We start from the raw sequence: 16,456 nt of genomic DNA, 5'->3' as shown, positions 1-16,456 counted from the left end.
TGTGTCTGTCTGTCAGTCTATAGCGTCTGTGTTGTCTGTCAGTCTAAAATGTCAGTCACGTGTGTCAGTCTGTCAGTCCATAGCGTCTGTGTTGTCTGTCATTCTATAATGTCAGTCACTCTGTAGTGTGTCATTCTGTCAGTCTATAGCGTCTGTGTTGTCTGTCTGTCTGTCTGTCTGTCTGTCTGTCTGTCTGTCTGTCTGTCTGTCTGTCTGTCTGTCTGTGGTTGGCGCCACCTTTCCTCCGTTCGGACTTCGGTCCGGATGCTTTCGTAAACGCTTCTGGAAAACGTAATACGATTTAGGACACACGACGAACCTAAGACCTACACACTAGGCTGGGCTGTGTGTGTGTGTGTGTCTGTGTGTGTGTCTCTGTGTGTTTGGGTTGGTCACTGTGTGCGTCTGTGTGGCAGGGTGGGTGTGTGTGTGTGTGTGGGTGTGCATTTGTGTGTCTGTGTGTGTGTCTGGACTCTGCCAACATTTCTGTCCAAACCAAATTGTCAGCTAATCCAATGAAAACACAAAACGCTTGTTTCCACAACGACAACAAAGGATTCATCCCCCCCACCCCCACCACCGGACTTCTGACTCACCCCTTGGTGTGTGTGTGTGTGTGTGTGTGTGTGTGTGTGTGTGTGTGTGTGTGTGTGTGTGTGTGTGTGTGTGTGTGTGTGTGTGTGTGTGTGTGTGTGTGTGTGTGTGTGTGTGTGCGCGCGCGCGCGCGCGAGGTGGGGCCCCTCCCTCTCAGTCGAGCTGGCATCAAGAATGTCAGAAGTCCTCTGAGGCTCGCTGAGGTGTTCCCAAGCCTTCCTTCCCCACTTCCTGTCTGAGCGGCAGGCACTTCCTGGCCAGCTCCCAGCCAATGGAGGCTCTCCTGATGAATGAATACTGAATGAGGAGGAGGGGTTTAGGAAGAGGTTCAGGAGGGTGAGTCACATGGTTAACCTGATGGGCACTACTGGAGGTCCACACAGGAAGTCCCACCTGAAATACAGCCACACCACTTCCTGTAGAAACACTTAATCACTAGAGAGAAGAGGAGAGGAGGAGAGGAGAAAAGGAGATGAGAGGAGGAGGAGGAGGAGAGGGGAGAGGAGAGGATAGGAGAGGAGTAGACAGGAGATGGGTGAGGAGGAGAGGGGAGGACAGGAGATGAGATATTATTTCACAGATTATTATTGCTCTAATATGAATGGTTGTTAAGGAACGTGAAAATTGAGTCATCAGTTATTAGATTTTTTATTAAACTGTCTCTTCTGAGGAACGACTGCTTTACAAGAACAAATACAAACACATAAATATATATTATAATATATGATACATATATATATATATATACAGAGAGATTGGAGAGATTGTAATTTTTGTAATTTTTATAATATCACAGTATAACATTTGATATGTACAGATATTTTTTATTTAACGGTTTACTTATTATATTATATATCATACTATATACCTTACCTTTTTACTTTTTATTTTATAACGCTGTTTATTTTATTGTTCACCTGCTTTTGCAATGCAAATGTATATTTCTCATGCCAATAAAGCTTTGTTGAATTTGATTTGAGAGATAGAGAGGGACCAGAGAGAGAGAGAGAGAGAGAGAGAGAGAGAGAGAGAGAGAGAGAGAGAGAGAGAGAGAGAGAGAGAGAGAGAGAGAGAGAGAGAGAGAGAGGAAGACAGACAAACAGACAGACAGACAGACAGACAGACAGACAGACAGACAGACAGACAGACAGACAGACAGACAGAGACTGACAGAGAGAGAGAGAAGTTGAGAGTGAGAGAGTGACAGAAGGTGAGTGAGAGAGAGAGCAAAGGTGAGAAAGAGAAAAGTTAGAGTGCGAGAGAGAAGGTGAGAGTGAGAGAGACAGACTGACAGACAGACAGAGAGAAGGTGAGAGGTAGAGAGGGAGAGCGAGAGAAGGTGAGAGAGAGAGAGAGAGAGAGAGAGAGAGAGAGAGAGAGAGAGAGAGAGAGAGAGAGAGAGAGAGAGAGAGAGAGAGAGAGAGAGAGCATATGGGTTCAGAAAGTGTATCAAGCAATCTAGAGAGAGAAATTATAGGATTGGAGTTGCGTGAGTATTTCTATGTTTTTATTACAAACCGGGTGTGCGTGCCCGCGCGTATGCGTGTGCACGTGAGGGGGCAGACCCCGAGATAAGGTTGAATAAACCCCCCGCCGAGCGGAACTTACGTCCAGCAACAAAACCCTCTTAAACCCGGAGGAGGTCTCCGCTCCACACAGACCAGTACCAGCACCAGTACAACCACCAGCACCACCAGTACGACGACCAGCACCACCATTACGAGCACCAGCACCGCCAGTACGACCACCAGTACGACCACCACCGTCCACGGTAGATCTCCGCGCCGTGGTTCACAACCCGAGATGAAGGAAGTTCTCTTCTGCGTTGCGCGCCTCCTTGTGCTCTTGTCCCTGTTGGCCGCCAGGCTCGCGCATGGAGGCAGACCGCCGCTCGCTTACCTGGAGGACTGCGACGACAACACTTGCTTCCTCCTGTTCCCCGGAGCACACGACTTCGCGGGCGCTCGGGACGCCTGCCTTGCGGAGGGCGGCATTCTCGCGACGCTGCCGTCGGCGGCGGAGGCGCGCAGGGTCCAGGAGTTACTGCTGCGCGCGGGCATCGGGAGGTTCTGGATCGGCCTGACCCTCGCGGAAGGCCGGTGTCCCACTAACGACTCGGCAAATTACGGCTACGAGTGGGTGACCGAGGCCGCTGCTGGAATCTCCTCAAACTGGACGGGGGTCCCGGACAGATGTGACCGCAAGTGCGTGTCCGTCTCGACGGACGGCGCGTGGCAGCAGGAGTCGTGCGAGGGGACTCTGGACGGGTTCCTGTGCTCCGCGCCGTTCGGCTGGTGTCGCGTCGCGGACCGGTCGGCCGAACCGGGAGAGCACTTCGCGTTAAACGGTTTCAACGCACGCGCGGGAAAACCCCAGGTGGAACCCTGTGGATGACCCGAGGGGAGAAGGGCTCGCGCTACTTCGACTCCAAGTGGCTGTGCGGGCACGGCAAGTGGTGGCGCGCGCCGTGGTTCTGCGAGGTGGAGACCGGCGGCTGCTCCCACACCTGCGTGAACAGCATGTGCACGTGCCCCGACGGACTGAAGCTGCACTCGAACAACGTCACGTGCGTCGACGAGCGCGAATGCTCCGACACCGCGGACTGCACTGGGGAGCACGTGCAGTGCCGGGAGCGGCTGGAGGGGGGCGGGTCCGAGTGCTCGTGCATGGACGGCTACGCCATGGAGGACGGGGCGTGCATGGACGTTAAGATCTGCGAGCTCTGCGAGCACATGTTGTGCCCCACGGTGGAAGGGGCTAAGGTATGCACGTGCCGCTCCGGGTTCGTGGTGTCCCAGGAGAACGCCACCCGCTGCGACCCCCACTGCGACAGGCCCGATTGCCCCGCCCACTGCGTGGTGGACACCAAGGGGCGGTCCCAGTGCCGCTGCCCGTCGGGCTATGTCGTCGACGAAGAGCTAAGCGCTGCCCCGCTGTGCGTACGGATTGACGAATACGACAACTACTCAAATCCCACCGACCCCACCCCGGGCACCAGCGAGGGGCCGGGCCCCAGCGAAGTGGTGGGGCCCAGCGGCCCCCCGCCTGCCCTCCCGGCCACAGGGGTCCCGGGCTACGTGCGGGTGGGCGCAGCCCTGGGCATCACGGCGTTCGTGGCGGCGGCCATGGCGGTTGCCTGTACCTTCCGCTGCGCTGTGCGCTGCGGCGCGCCAGCGGCACGCTGGAGCTGAGCCCCGACGGCGGCGGGCTCACCCTTGCAGCAGGTCACCACCGAGAAGTACCAGCGCTTCTCCTTCGACAAGCAGAGCCGCGAGACCCCCGGGTGGTGACTCCCCGGGGGCCGCCCAACCCGCCACCGAGACCCGCTCTACGGATCCGATCAGGGACCGGCTCTGGTGTGCGGTGGAGCCAGGACCAGACTGGGACCCTTAACTCACCGACACCCCCCTCCACAGGGGGCTCAGAGGCAGAGCGGGGGCTGGAGCCTCCCTGGAGGGTGAGGGCCCCTCATCTGTAGAGGGTGAGGGCCCCTCACCTGTAGAGGGTGAGGGGCCCTCACCGCTTCCTGGATCTGAACTCACTGTCAGTCACCTCGATATTAAAGGTTGGGTATGGAATTCTCTATTTTGGCCATTTTTGCAAAATTACTTGAAATCCTTATCATAACCCACTTACAGCCACTGAGTTAGAAGTACTGACATGAAAATTAAACAAGTCAATCATCTGTGGAACGGGCAGGGCTCGGAAAACTCCAGCCAATGATTTCCAGAACCACCGAGTGGCATTGGACAGTAAGTACGTCAATCAAACGGTCGTACTGCACTCCCCCTCCCCCGCGCGTGGCCCCTTCCTGCACGTACTCAAAGCTCGTGACCCAGAGCAAGCTTCTGCTTGTTGTTATCCTGCGGAAGCTACTGGAGCTAGCTAACTAGCTAATCCACATTTGGACCTAGCACTAGAAGACCTAGCACTCCTTCGCGCTGTCAGCGTTGAAGGAGAGGGGTTAGGATCATTTGAGTTGTGTATTTTCAAAATCTGCTGGCGTTTCGCAAATCCCATACCCAACCTTTAACTTCTGATAAATTAATTGAAACGTGAAAAAACCCTCAACGTTGCCACTGTATTGACATTGGCAAGAACCACCTGACGTCACCAGGGCAACACCCACCTGACGTCGCCACGGCAACACCCACCTGACGTCACCACGGCAACACCCACCTGACGTCACCACGGCAACACCCACCTGACATCACCCACCTGACATCACCACGGTAACACCCACCTGACGTCACCACGGCAACACCCACCTGACGTCAACACAGCAACACCCACCTGACGTTGCCACGGCCACACCCACCTGACATCGCCATGGCAACACCCACCTGACTTCACCACAGCAACAGCCACCTGACGTCACCACGGCCAAACCCACCTGACGTTGCCAGGCAACACCCACCTGACATCACTACGGCAACACCCACCTGACATCACTACGGCAACCCAACCACATCACTACGACAATGTGAATGTAAACATGACGTCCCGATGGCAACAGGAACGTAAACCTGACATTACCACGGCAACATGAATGTATATCACCAGGATCTAACTATATTGTAATACAGTATTAGTAGTATTGTTTGGTTTGCATTAGTATTTACTATTTATGGATAATTTTGTGTTGTATTGTGAGAAGTCAAATTGAATTTAATCATATTTTTGACTATTACCTTTGTTTTTATATTTTTTATTTTATTTATATTTTATTTTAGAATCTGTGCTGCTGTTACAACGTAATTTCCCTTTGGAGATTAATAAACTATCTTTCCTCTCTCCCTGTGATGTGTGAAGTTTAACACTTGGGTAACTAGCATCATATGGCTAATCAATATCAGAAGTTATAGCTAGCAACATATAGCTAACTAGCATCAGCTAAGTCATAAATCACATCAGATAGCTATCTAGCATTCATATAAATCCAGACTAGCATCTGATAAGTGCTACCAGGTGCTAGCATCTGAAGTGCTACCAGGTACCATCAATGCATTAGATAAGTGCTCACCTTTACCAGATGAATGATAACTAGCATCAGATAAGTTTTAAAAGTGCTGAAAGTGAACTTATGTTGTCCCAGCAGTCATAATACGCTACGACAGAACTCCTGAGGTGAGACGACAGTTACGCCTTGTCTCCTGTTTCGCTCCGGAGATATCTCCGATGCTAGGTCCATATTTTGTATAACACGGAGTGCAAGAAATGTGGACATACTGTCGGTGACGTCCCTGATCGGTTCACCCAGACTATTTGGGGTGTGGATTTACCCTCCATGGACGGCACCATCGTAGGGGATCTTTTCCCCAAGCAGTGGAAACCTAACCCATTTGGCACATTGAGGGTCTTTCATGGCCACCACACAGTGGTCAGTGTATGTCACTCATTAATATTCCATCCTGAATACATTAATAATCAAATTACTGTCAAACGTGACAAAATACATAATAATATGGAGCCTCTGAGATCCTTACCAAAAAAATAAAAAAAGTATCATGCAACATGATGGGTCGAAGATTTAAGATTGTTAATGTAGTAGCATCAGAAGAGTTTGCCAGAATTAGCTAATTCATAGTATCAGATAGTTAATTTGTATCAAATAAGTCCTCACTAGCATCATATACGTAGGCATCATATAGCATCATATAAGTCCTTACTACACACAGCCATTACTGCTGTTAGTGGAGCTTTGGCGGAGATGACGTCATGTAGGCATGTAGCCTAGCTCATAACTGTTTGTGGCGTTTGGACACAAAAAGATCCGTTCAATTAAGACACGTGAAAAATATGATTTCCTTCAGGTGATACAAAGCCGATCATTTCTTTTTTTTTCAGTTAGAAGCTTAGTGTCGCCATATGTTGTATTTTGTGAGGTCCCATTCGCTGGTTTTATGTCGTCAAGAAATTATAACCTTAGTAAATGAATTCGTTTTGGTCGTAAACTATAACGAAGCCCCGCCCTTAAATAAGAACCGTTTCCTGCAGATGGTTGCTGACATCGATGGTTCTGTCGGTATAAGTCTGACTTCACAGAGGCTACACGTCCAAATGGCCTTTAAATTCACTTAAACTAACGTAACTTGATATTCCCGTTGGCATTTGAGTTCACATGGTTCGAGTTACTGTGCATCACATATTCACAAACCACACACATCAGAGAATAAACAAGTGAATTAAAAAAGTGTAAAGTGTCTAAGCTGAGCTGGGCATTTATCTCAAAGAGGCGGGGGTTTCCCGTTGTCCTTGCTAAAAATGCCCAACCAGGCTCATTCAATCTGGCACCCTAATCATCCCCCTGTATAATTGTCTGATTCATTAATTCCCTCACTCTCCACCTCAAGCCAGTGTGTGGTGAACGTTCTGGCGCTGATTGGTGCATCACCCATGGGTGCGACTCATTGGTTGTGGTTAGCGAGGTCCCTCCCTTCACTGTAAGTGCTTTGAGTTTCCACCAAAATAATAAAAACGCTATACAAATTCCCTGAATTATTTTATTATTATTAAACGTGGTGCAACGTACACTTACTATGTGGGTAATACCATCTATGGTCATAAAATGCTTCAGATACAGTAGCGTTACAGTTGCATATATATATATATATATATATATATATATATATATATGTATATATATATATATGTATATATATATATATATATATATATATATATATAGATGCTTCACATCACCCACACCCATGGTGCATACAACCCCTTTTCCTACGGTACATTTGCTCGCAAAAAGTAAGACATGGTAAACAAAACAGTGTTTCTCTTTAGAAAGTTCTGTTGTAAGTTTTCTCCCTATCCTTCATTTGTTGGTCCGGTCTGTCTTGGCCACGTTGATTGATGGCTAACTTCTCTTTCAATTTTAACATCTCAAATGTTTTTTTTTAACAGACACTCAACACTGTTAATCACTGTTGCAACACCACTCGTCATATCTGCATCTGATATAGAAACAACGAAAGATACTGGGAGAATAATTTTAGTTAAAAAACAACTGTTCCAGAACATGACCATGGGGCAATATACTTTATGACCATATAGGCGTCTTTTTTCGCGGATTGCAATTCTTAATGCAGCCTTCAGGATTGCACAACGTTGCCCTGCCCTGCCACAACATTGCAAGGCACGTTAAACTCAGCTAGAATCGCCGCCCATCATCATCCAAAATTTGATGTCAACAGACCAAAAATGGTCGGAGAGCCTACAGAAACTATAGATAGTTAATGTGACAATCACATTATCAAAAATATACTCGGAGCAATGATTTACTGAGGAACTATATTTTTGGGAGCAATTGCTTTTGCAAGTAGTTTGCTGCCCCACATGCCCATATGGACACCTGGCACGTGCCTGTTCAGAGAGGTGCTAGCTAGAATCAGATGAAGGCTATTTATGTTTTAACTTGATTTTTACATTGTGTTGAATATATAATCGATCATTCATAACTTCAGGTGATGTGAAATATCCCTTTAGGTGAAAAATGAAAAATTATGGCCTCCTCCTTAAGGTGCTGTGTGTAGGATTTAGTGGTATCTAGTGGTGAGGACGCATATTGCAGCCACCTGAAGCCCCTGAGGAGCGGCTAGGTATTTCCAAAATGCGGTCAGGTACCTTGATAGATTTACATTAGTGCTGACAGTTAAACGCGTTATTAACGGCGTTAACGCAAACCAATATTAACGGCATTAATTTTTTTTTCTTTGCCTCAAAACAAAGAAGCAGTAGCCTGACTACTATGTTCAAGGCAGTATGTTTTTATGTTCATCGTTTAATTGCACTATAGGCTTTTTTTTTGTATCGTCCTGTTTTGATCAGTATATCCCAATGTTTTTATCAATAAAAAAACATTTGCAAGCCGGCAAGGCAAGCCGATGCACTTCTCCATGTTGATAAGAGCATTAAAATTAGAAAAAATAATGGGACAAAGAAATTAAGGGATATTTATCAAAGAAAAACAATTGCGATCATCGTGAGTTAACTATGACATTAATGTGATTAATCGCGATTCAATATTTTAATCGCTTGACAGCACTAATTTATATATATTTACATTTTTGCTTCTTTTAGTGTAATGCAAACAAATCGATTATTATTTTCTTGGGATTATACTTGTAAAGGACCCAATTTCTGGGTTGGTTCTAGGGAGTACACAGCACTGTTGAGTAGTCACGAGCTATTATTGTTATTTTATTGGTGAATTTATATTGACTTATATTCAGCCTTGTAGACTTTTGTTTTGATATAGTGTGCCGTGTGGAGGGTGAGTTTCTGGCTCGAACGAGGGAGAGGAACAGAACACAACAGAAAGGTAAACAGGGAAATAAAGATAGCGATATAGTCAGGGGTGCAGTGCACATAACTTCTTTATAGAGTTACTCAGTTGAGTACCAGGAGATGGTGTTTGGTACGCACCACAGACATAGCTCCACACGTAACATCAGATCTTATGAAACATACCCAGTTTCACAGAGGTTTTTTGCGTCACCTTTTTTTTTTAATCAAACTGCAGCAGCTCGACCACGGAGCGTTTGATTATCTGACAAAAGGAACGTTGCGATCAGCTGATGTTGCGCAGTTCTCCAGTGTGTGCGCGGTGCACAGCGCACATGAGCGCACAATTCATTTCGCTTATGATTCGTTTCGAGCCACGGCACATCTTGGTGCCACTTTTTCGAAAAAAAAACATTTTCTTCTGCTCCGGCTCCATTTCCCTTTTCTTTGCAGGCGGCGAACGCACAAGTAGCTGCTCAATGTATTTTGTTGTTTCGTTTTTTTTTTTCGATCTCCCGTAAAGGCGGCTGCATGCTTCAGCGTTGGTGTTACGTTGTTGCGCAAAATTTACTCAAAGCAATTCATGCTCCCTTTTAGGTTGCGCGTGTTGCGCGTGTTGCCAAGCAATTTACCGCCAGAACAGTAGGTGGAGTAATATGTGGAGTAAAGTTTTTCGTTGAAGACGACCTCGAGAATGACGTCTTTGTCTGTGGGAGTCGTTGGTTTGTTTATGTGCCAAAGTTTGATGATCTCCTTTCGCGAGTCATCCGATATCTTACCGACTCTCACCAAAACCGGCCCTTGTCAGGGAGCAGCTGGCAGATTATTTTTTGTCAGATGCTGGCGTGTTTCCCCACCAGTACAATGTGCTACGATTGGGTATGCGCACTGACCAATAAATATATATACATTGGTCACTTGGAAGCATGACTTTTGATTCATTAGTTATCATGTTACACAAGTTACCTAATTTGGTTTACGTCAAACTCATTAATTCATATCCATATAAAATGTTTATACAACAGCTACTGCCTTGACAGATGAATGAATTATTTAAGTGTAGGCCTATAGCCAAAGGCTTTAAGCTATAGCGCATAATGTCCACATAAATGATATGGTAGGCAGCATTATTAGAGAAAAGGGATTTATTTATCAAATACAGAAAATAGTCCCACCATACACGCACACATTTTTCATTCACTACACACTCACGCTTTCAAATTTCATTCACTCAAAGAGGCTACTGAACTTATGTTTCACACAGAACATGAACACTTATGTGTTCATGTTCACACAAAACATTACGTAATTAATTCAAATAGGCTAACACTTAAAGGTTGGGTAGGTGATTTGCGAAACGCCAGCAGATTTTGAAAATACACAACTCAAATGGTCCTACCCCCTCTCCTTCAACGCTGACTCTGACTCCACCCATTCCAAGTACCTGGACGCGCAATCATGCACGAGCGCGAACAGAGATTCGCGAGAGCGAGCCAGGCTAGCGTAGGTTTTCGTTTAACAACATGGCACTACATTCAGCTGTAAGTTGCACCCAGTACCGCGGGAAGTAGGAGTGCTGGGGGTGCTGCAACACCCCCTGTCCGAGGCCCTGTCTTATCACAGAAAACGATCATTTCTAAAAACTCCGGCCAAAGTGGAGATTTCTGAAAACGCCGGTTATGTGTTGTCGTGTCAACGGGGAGAAACGGGATTTTAGGTTCTGAAGCGTCACATTATGCACCAGGAAATGCTTAACGTCATGTGAGCGCCCGCTGTCCGTATTGGTCCGAATATAAACACAAACCCCATTGTAAGACGTCCTATATTTGGAAAAAAGATTTGAAGACCAGATCCGTTTTTTATGAATAAATAAATTGTATTCATTGAAATAATATACGAAAATAAAAAGGCATCGAATAAAACACTGCATTGCCACTAAACAGTAGTGCAAATAGGCCGTACTGATGTGTACACCAAAGACTATTCCTGACACTCCTCTGCCCCGCTGTGTTCGCTCTGGCTGTGGTCGCTCCGAACTGTTTCGGCCCGTGGCAAAGCGAGTCATCCTCGCTGCTGTCCAAGGCATTTTGAGACGCAGCATTTATTTAATGCTCATATGACCTAGTGCTGAAGGTTATATGAAAAAGTGTGAGGGTAGCGGTGGTGCGCTAAACTTGTTCTGTGAGCAGCTGGATGTGAACGATCGATTTTCAACTGTCCGCGCATGCACTGGTGTAATTGAGCTGCGCTGCTATACATCTTTTTTTATCAATGTAACGAGTTGCGAGTCTAGTGCAGGCTGAGTTTTTTTTTTTCCCAGCACCCCCTGCTGAGAATACGTTCTCGCTGCAATGGTTGGACCAGATGTTATAAACATTAAACGGTCACATAAATCATTACTATTTTTAGAAAATGTATGTTTGTTTCATATAATTGTATTGGAAGTCCTGGTTTTCACTAGGGTTGCCGCGGTGTGGACATTTTCACACCGAGTAATACACTCGTCTCCACACCGGTATTACCGAGTATAAACGGTATAAACTTTGAAACTAGGTCAACCGCCACACAAGCATCGGTTTTTAGACCCTTCTCGTCCTTCAGTTGCCGCCAACGTTCGAAAGCAGCGCCTAGGATTATTCTTGATTTCAGTTTTTCTCTTTCAGCGTTTTTATTATCAATTACTCTCTGAAAAAGAGTTTTCCTTCTCTTTGCTGGTGGTGGTGGGGATGGTGGCGTCTTGTCTGCCATGGAAATTGTCTTCTACTGCTAGGTCCAAATGTGGATTAACTAGTTCCAGTAGCTACCGCAGGTTAACAACAAACAGGAGCTTGCTCTGGGTCACGAGCTCTGGGTCACGAGTACTGCACGAAGGGGTCGCGCGCGGGGCGCGGGGGAGGGGGAGTGCAGTACGACCGTTTGATTGACGTACTTACTGTCCAATGCAACTCGGTGGCAATGGAAATGATTGGCTGGAGTTTTTCGAGCCCTGCCCGTTCCACACATGATTGACTTGTTTAATTTTCATGTCAGTACTTCTAACTCAGTGGCTGTAAGCGGGTTATGATAAGGATTTCAAGTAATTTTGCAAAAATGGCCAAAAAAGCAAATCACCTATACAACCTTTAAACAAATAAGGCCAGTAGGCCTAATAGAACGAATATCGGGTGACAAGATCATTAAAATGGCTCACAATCCCGCATCAGCTGTTTGATGTCGCGCATCAAAATAGCACTTTGCCCCTGTGGAAGGGTTCGCATAAAGGGTTCGCATAATTATGTGCCAGATCGGGTGGTAGGTGGCGGTATGAAAACAGGAAATGTGATACTCCAGACAGGAAGTAGTAACCAGACGAGCAGACCAATCACAGCCTTGCAGGCTGCGCGGCTCGCGTAAAAGCTTACGTTAAAAAATTACGCAAGTCTAGAAAAATCGCCCGACGCACGCAAGACGTGAGAAGTCGCGCAAGGGGTGCGCAAGGGCGCGCAAGGGCCTCTTGCGCTTGCGCTTACGCTTACGTAACTGAGCATAAATCGGCCTTAAGTTACGCAAAAGCGATGTAGTGACACAAGTGACGTTACGCATCCCCGGTTATGGCCGCGCATGCGTACCAGTTATGTGCACCCCTATAGGTAAGGTTAAAGGTTGGGTATGGGATTTGCGAAACGCCAGCAGATTTTGAAAATACACAACTCAAATAGTCCTACCCCCTCTCCTTCAACGCTGACTCTGACTCCACCGATTCCAAGTACCTGGACGCGCAATCATGCACGAGCGCGAACACAGATGCGCGAGAGCGAGCCAGGCTAGCGTAGGTTTTCGTTAAACAACATGGCAACATTAAAAAAACAACATGGGGATGGTGGCGTCTTGTCTGCCATGGAAATTGTGTTCTACTGCTAGGTCCAAATGTGGATTTCCAGTAGCTACCGCAGGATAACAACAAACAGGAGCTTGCTCTGGGTCACGAGCTCTGGGTCACGAGTACTGCACGAAGGGGTCGCGCGCGGGGCGCGGGGGAGGGGGAGTGCAGTACGACCGTTTGATTGACGTACTTGTCCAATGCAACTGTCCAATGCAACTCGGTGGCTCTGGAAATCATTGGCTGGAGTTTTTCGAGCCCTGCCCATTCCACAGATGATTGACTTGTTTGATTTTCATGTCAGTACTTCTAACTCAGTGGCTGTAAGTGGGTTATGATAAGGATTTCAAGTAATTCTGCAAAAATGGCCAAAAACGCGAATTCCATACCCAACCTTTAAATATTGAATTGATTTAGCACCCGCCGAAGAGGCACAAGCTCTTACGATGGTTTATTGGTTGACTAAAGAAGGATTTCAATAAATCAAGAAAAACCATCAGTTTAAGTCTGTACCATTCATCGGTGGGGATGCTAGTACTCGAATTAAAAAAATCTGATGAATATTATATTCAGTTTCAACCAAATTCATACTTGCGGCTTGATTCTACACACTGCCCTCAATGCATCAACAATTAACAACTGGAAGGCATATTGCTCTTTGTAAGAACATAAGGTGGACCCTAGTGTCCTAATAAACATAAATCGACCATCAAGTTCAGAATTTCATCACGATGGCTAATTAGTGGCTATGTATATTTTAACAATACCCTGGTTTTGGAAAAAAGGAAAATATGTCCTCATGGTTGTAAAACTTTTTTTGTATGAAATAAGTGACGGTGGTTTCCTTCCACCAGAAAACAAAAAGTTGTGCATAAATATTACAACATAGGTTTTGCGGAACCAGTTCTGCGTCATCATTCAATCGATTGAACGTGCGATTTGCTGTGGTTTTCAAGCTGAAACTGTTTTAGTCTCACCCCCCCCCCCCCCCCCCCCCCCCCCCCCCCCCCCCCCCCCCCCCCCCCCCCCCCCCCCCCCCCCCCCCCCCCCCCCCCCCCCCCCTAGCTGTACCCCTCCCCCTGGAGCCTCACTATTAAGAATATTCCGTTATTAGTCACACAGTAATTAACACACATAAACACACACACACACACACACACCCACACCCACACCCACACACAGAGGGGGGAGGGGCTAATATGACCAATAGAGGGGTGGGCTGCGTGCATGTGGCCCTAAAGACAGAGCGTGCGTAATGGAGAGCTGGAGAGCGATAAAAGGAGACTTCCTTCCTCGCCTGGGAGTCAGAGCGCTGCGGCATGGAGCTATGCCCGGGCTGAACCTCATTCGGCCACCACCTTAAGGCACCATGTTCCCGCTGCTCGCCTCTCCTGCTTCTTGGTGGTGCTCGCCGCTGGTGACGGGGACCTCGCGGCAGATGACGGACACTGCGATGGCACGCTCTGCTTCGCGGTTTTTCTCAAAACCTTTAGATTTTCCAAACGGGCGCGGGGACCAGTGTCCGAGTTTGCGGGACACCTAATGACGGTCCAGACCGCTGACATCCAACGCCGTGCTGCGGGGCTGTTGCGCGGGGTCCGGGCCGCATGGGTGGGCCTGTCCCGGGCCGCCGGTGTGTCAGGAAGAGGCGGCCCGCTGCGGGGGTTCCGCTGGGACACGGGCGACACGGCTCAGACTTCTCCAACGGGACCGCGGCGGCTGCAGACCGCTCGGGCTGCGCGCGCCGATGCGTTTCGGTCTCGAGCGAGGACGGTTTCAAGTGGTCCGTTGGTTCCTGCGACGCGCGCGCCGCGGGGTTTCTGTGTGAGTACCGCCGCAGAGACGCGTGCGAGCCGCCTGGTGCGTTGGGGACCTACACGCGCCCTCCTTACGCAGGACGGAGCGGCGACGCAGAGCCGCGGCCCCACGGCACCATCTTCACACGTGACTCCGACGGCGCCACGTCCATGTGTCTGTCCGGGGAGTGGGTGCGCACGCCGTGGCCCTGTGGGATGAAGGGGGGCGGGTGCGAGTTCGAGTGCGGCGGGACCGAGGACCACCCGGTGTGTCTGTGCCCCCCGGGGCGGGCGCCGAGCGGGGAGGACCCGGCTGTCTGCGCCCCGTTCCGGGGGGGGGACTCCTGCCGGGCCCTGGGCTGCGCCCACGGCTGCGGGGGGGCCCCTCCGGCGTGCGCCTGCCGCCCCGGGTTCCTCCTGGGCGGGGACGGCCGATCGTGCCGGGAGGCGGGGCCGGCCCCCAGGGGCCTGCGGGACTGCGACCGGGGGTACCGCTCCACGGTGGCAGACGACTGCGTAGACGTGGACGAGTGCCAGGACGCGCCCTGCGAGCATCAATGCACCAACACGCGCGGCAGCTTCACCTGCTCCTGCTTCGATGGCTACCGGCAGGACCCCGGGTTCCCGCAGCGCTGCCAGGCCTACTGCGGGCTCGCAGAGTGCCCGGCCGAGTGCGACCCCAACGACCCCGAGGATTGCCGCTGCCCCATGGGCTACATCCTGGACGTTCGGAAGGAGGGCGGAGTCTGCATGGACCTGGACGAGTGCAACAACTATTACTGCGATCAGCTCTGCAAAAACTCCTATGGCAACTACACCTGCAGCTGCCTCCCTGGCTTCTCATTGGTCGAGGGCCACGAGTGTGTGCTGGGAACGGTGACCGAGAGCTTCACCTTAAGCTACGTCCCGACCTCTGACCCCGCCCCGCCCAAAACGGCTCGGCTCTCTGCAGGGGGGCTGGTGGCCGTGGTGGTGGCCGTGGCCGTGGTGGTATTCCTGGCGATGATTCTCGTGTATCACTTCGCCACCCGACGCAGCGAAGGGCGGGCCGCGAGCCCCGGGGGGGCAGGAGCGCACAGCCTGGAGCAAGTGGCCTCGGGCCTGATCGAGAAAGCGCCGGCCCTGGGGGAGTGAACGCATGGCGACGCTAAGGAGCGGGGACATGTGGGTCAGTGGGGCCAAAGGAAAGGGTTCTACTAGACCGACAAATAAACTGGAAATGCACCGCTAGAATGTCAAACGTAAAATGTAAATGTCTCAAATGTTATACAAATAAAAAGCTGAAGTGTAAAAAATGCAAAGTGAATATTTCCTGTACGTCAACCGCTCATGTTTCTTGTCATACAACACTGACACCCACTGGACAGAAGGCGCACTGCAGCCAGCAGGAGAACTGTTGATCACAACACGTTAGTGTGATCAGCCGTGTTGGCCTGGAGGCTGAGAGTTTAACAATGAGAAAAGTAGAATACCGTAGGCCTATATAGACATATTTTCGGTCACATAATATGTAATAACCTAAATTCAGAAAAGCCTTAATTAAATGTAGGCCTGATATTTATATATATTTTTTTAATGTATTTCTTGTTTCAATTTGCAAGAATCCTACACATAATATAATATGCTAGGCCGACCGATAAAGAACAACTCGCATCAAACTGATTAGTTTGATAAATTCCTCATATGAAAACCTGAATAAAGTCCTGCTGCACTTGGTCCAAACTGGCTTCTGGAGCACTGAAAGTGTCAGACCGATTTAAAACGAGTGGCGGACAAAGTATACAACTCCATCACTTCAGTCAAGCTATAGATCTTCCTGGTCAAATATTACTCAATATACTATAGTATTTAAAAGTAGTTTCTTTCTAATTTCAACTCATTGTTGAATTGTTGCCACAGTGCGATACAGAATGAC

At 48.7% G+C, this 16,456-nt stretch overlaps 2 protein-coding genes across 2 annotated transcripts; both read left to right on the top strand.

The window, feature by feature from the left end:
- Positions 1–2,086: 2,086 nt before the first annotated feature.
- Positions 2,087–5,388, top strand: LOC115534687 (thrombomodulin). Its single transcript, XM_030345843.1, has one exon. The coding sequence runs from the start codon at positions 2,985–2,987 to the stop codon at positions 3,783–3,785; it is 801 nt and encodes a 266-aa protein (XP_030201703.1). The 5' UTR covers positions 2,087–2,984; the 3' UTR covers positions 3,786–5,388.
- An 8,574-nt stretch (positions 5,389–13,962) lies between these two features.
- LOC115534572 (thrombomodulin-like) lies at positions 13,963–15,836 on the top strand. Its single transcript, XM_030345640.1, has one exon. The coding sequence runs from the start codon at positions 14,353–14,355 to the stop codon at positions 15,673–15,675; it is 1,323 nt and encodes a 440-aa protein (XP_030201500.1). The 5' UTR covers positions 13,963–14,352; the 3' UTR covers positions 15,676–15,836.
- The last annotated feature ends 620 nt before the right edge of the window (positions 15,837–16,456 follow it).

This window comes from Gadus morhua, chromosome 21, assembly GCF_902167405.1.
Source record: "Gadus morhua chromosome 21, gadMor3.0, whole genome shotgun sequence".
NCBI classification, from domain to species: Eukaryota; Metazoa; Chordata; class Actinopteri; order Gadiformes; family Gadidae; genus Gadus; species Gadus morhua.
Note: the sequence above shows the minus strand (reverse complement) of the source record. Positions and strands in the feature narration are given on the sequence as shown.

Bases quoted from the DNA above. Each gene is read 5' to 3' on its own strand.
- LOC115534687 (XM_030345843.1), top strand. From the start codon at position 2,985: ATGACCCGAGGGGAGAAGGGCTCGCGCTACTTCGACTCCAAGTGGCTG.
- LOC115534572 (XM_030345640.1), top strand. From the start codon at position 14,353: ATGGGTGGGCCTGTCCCGGGCCGCCGGTGTGTCAGGAAGAGGCGGCCC.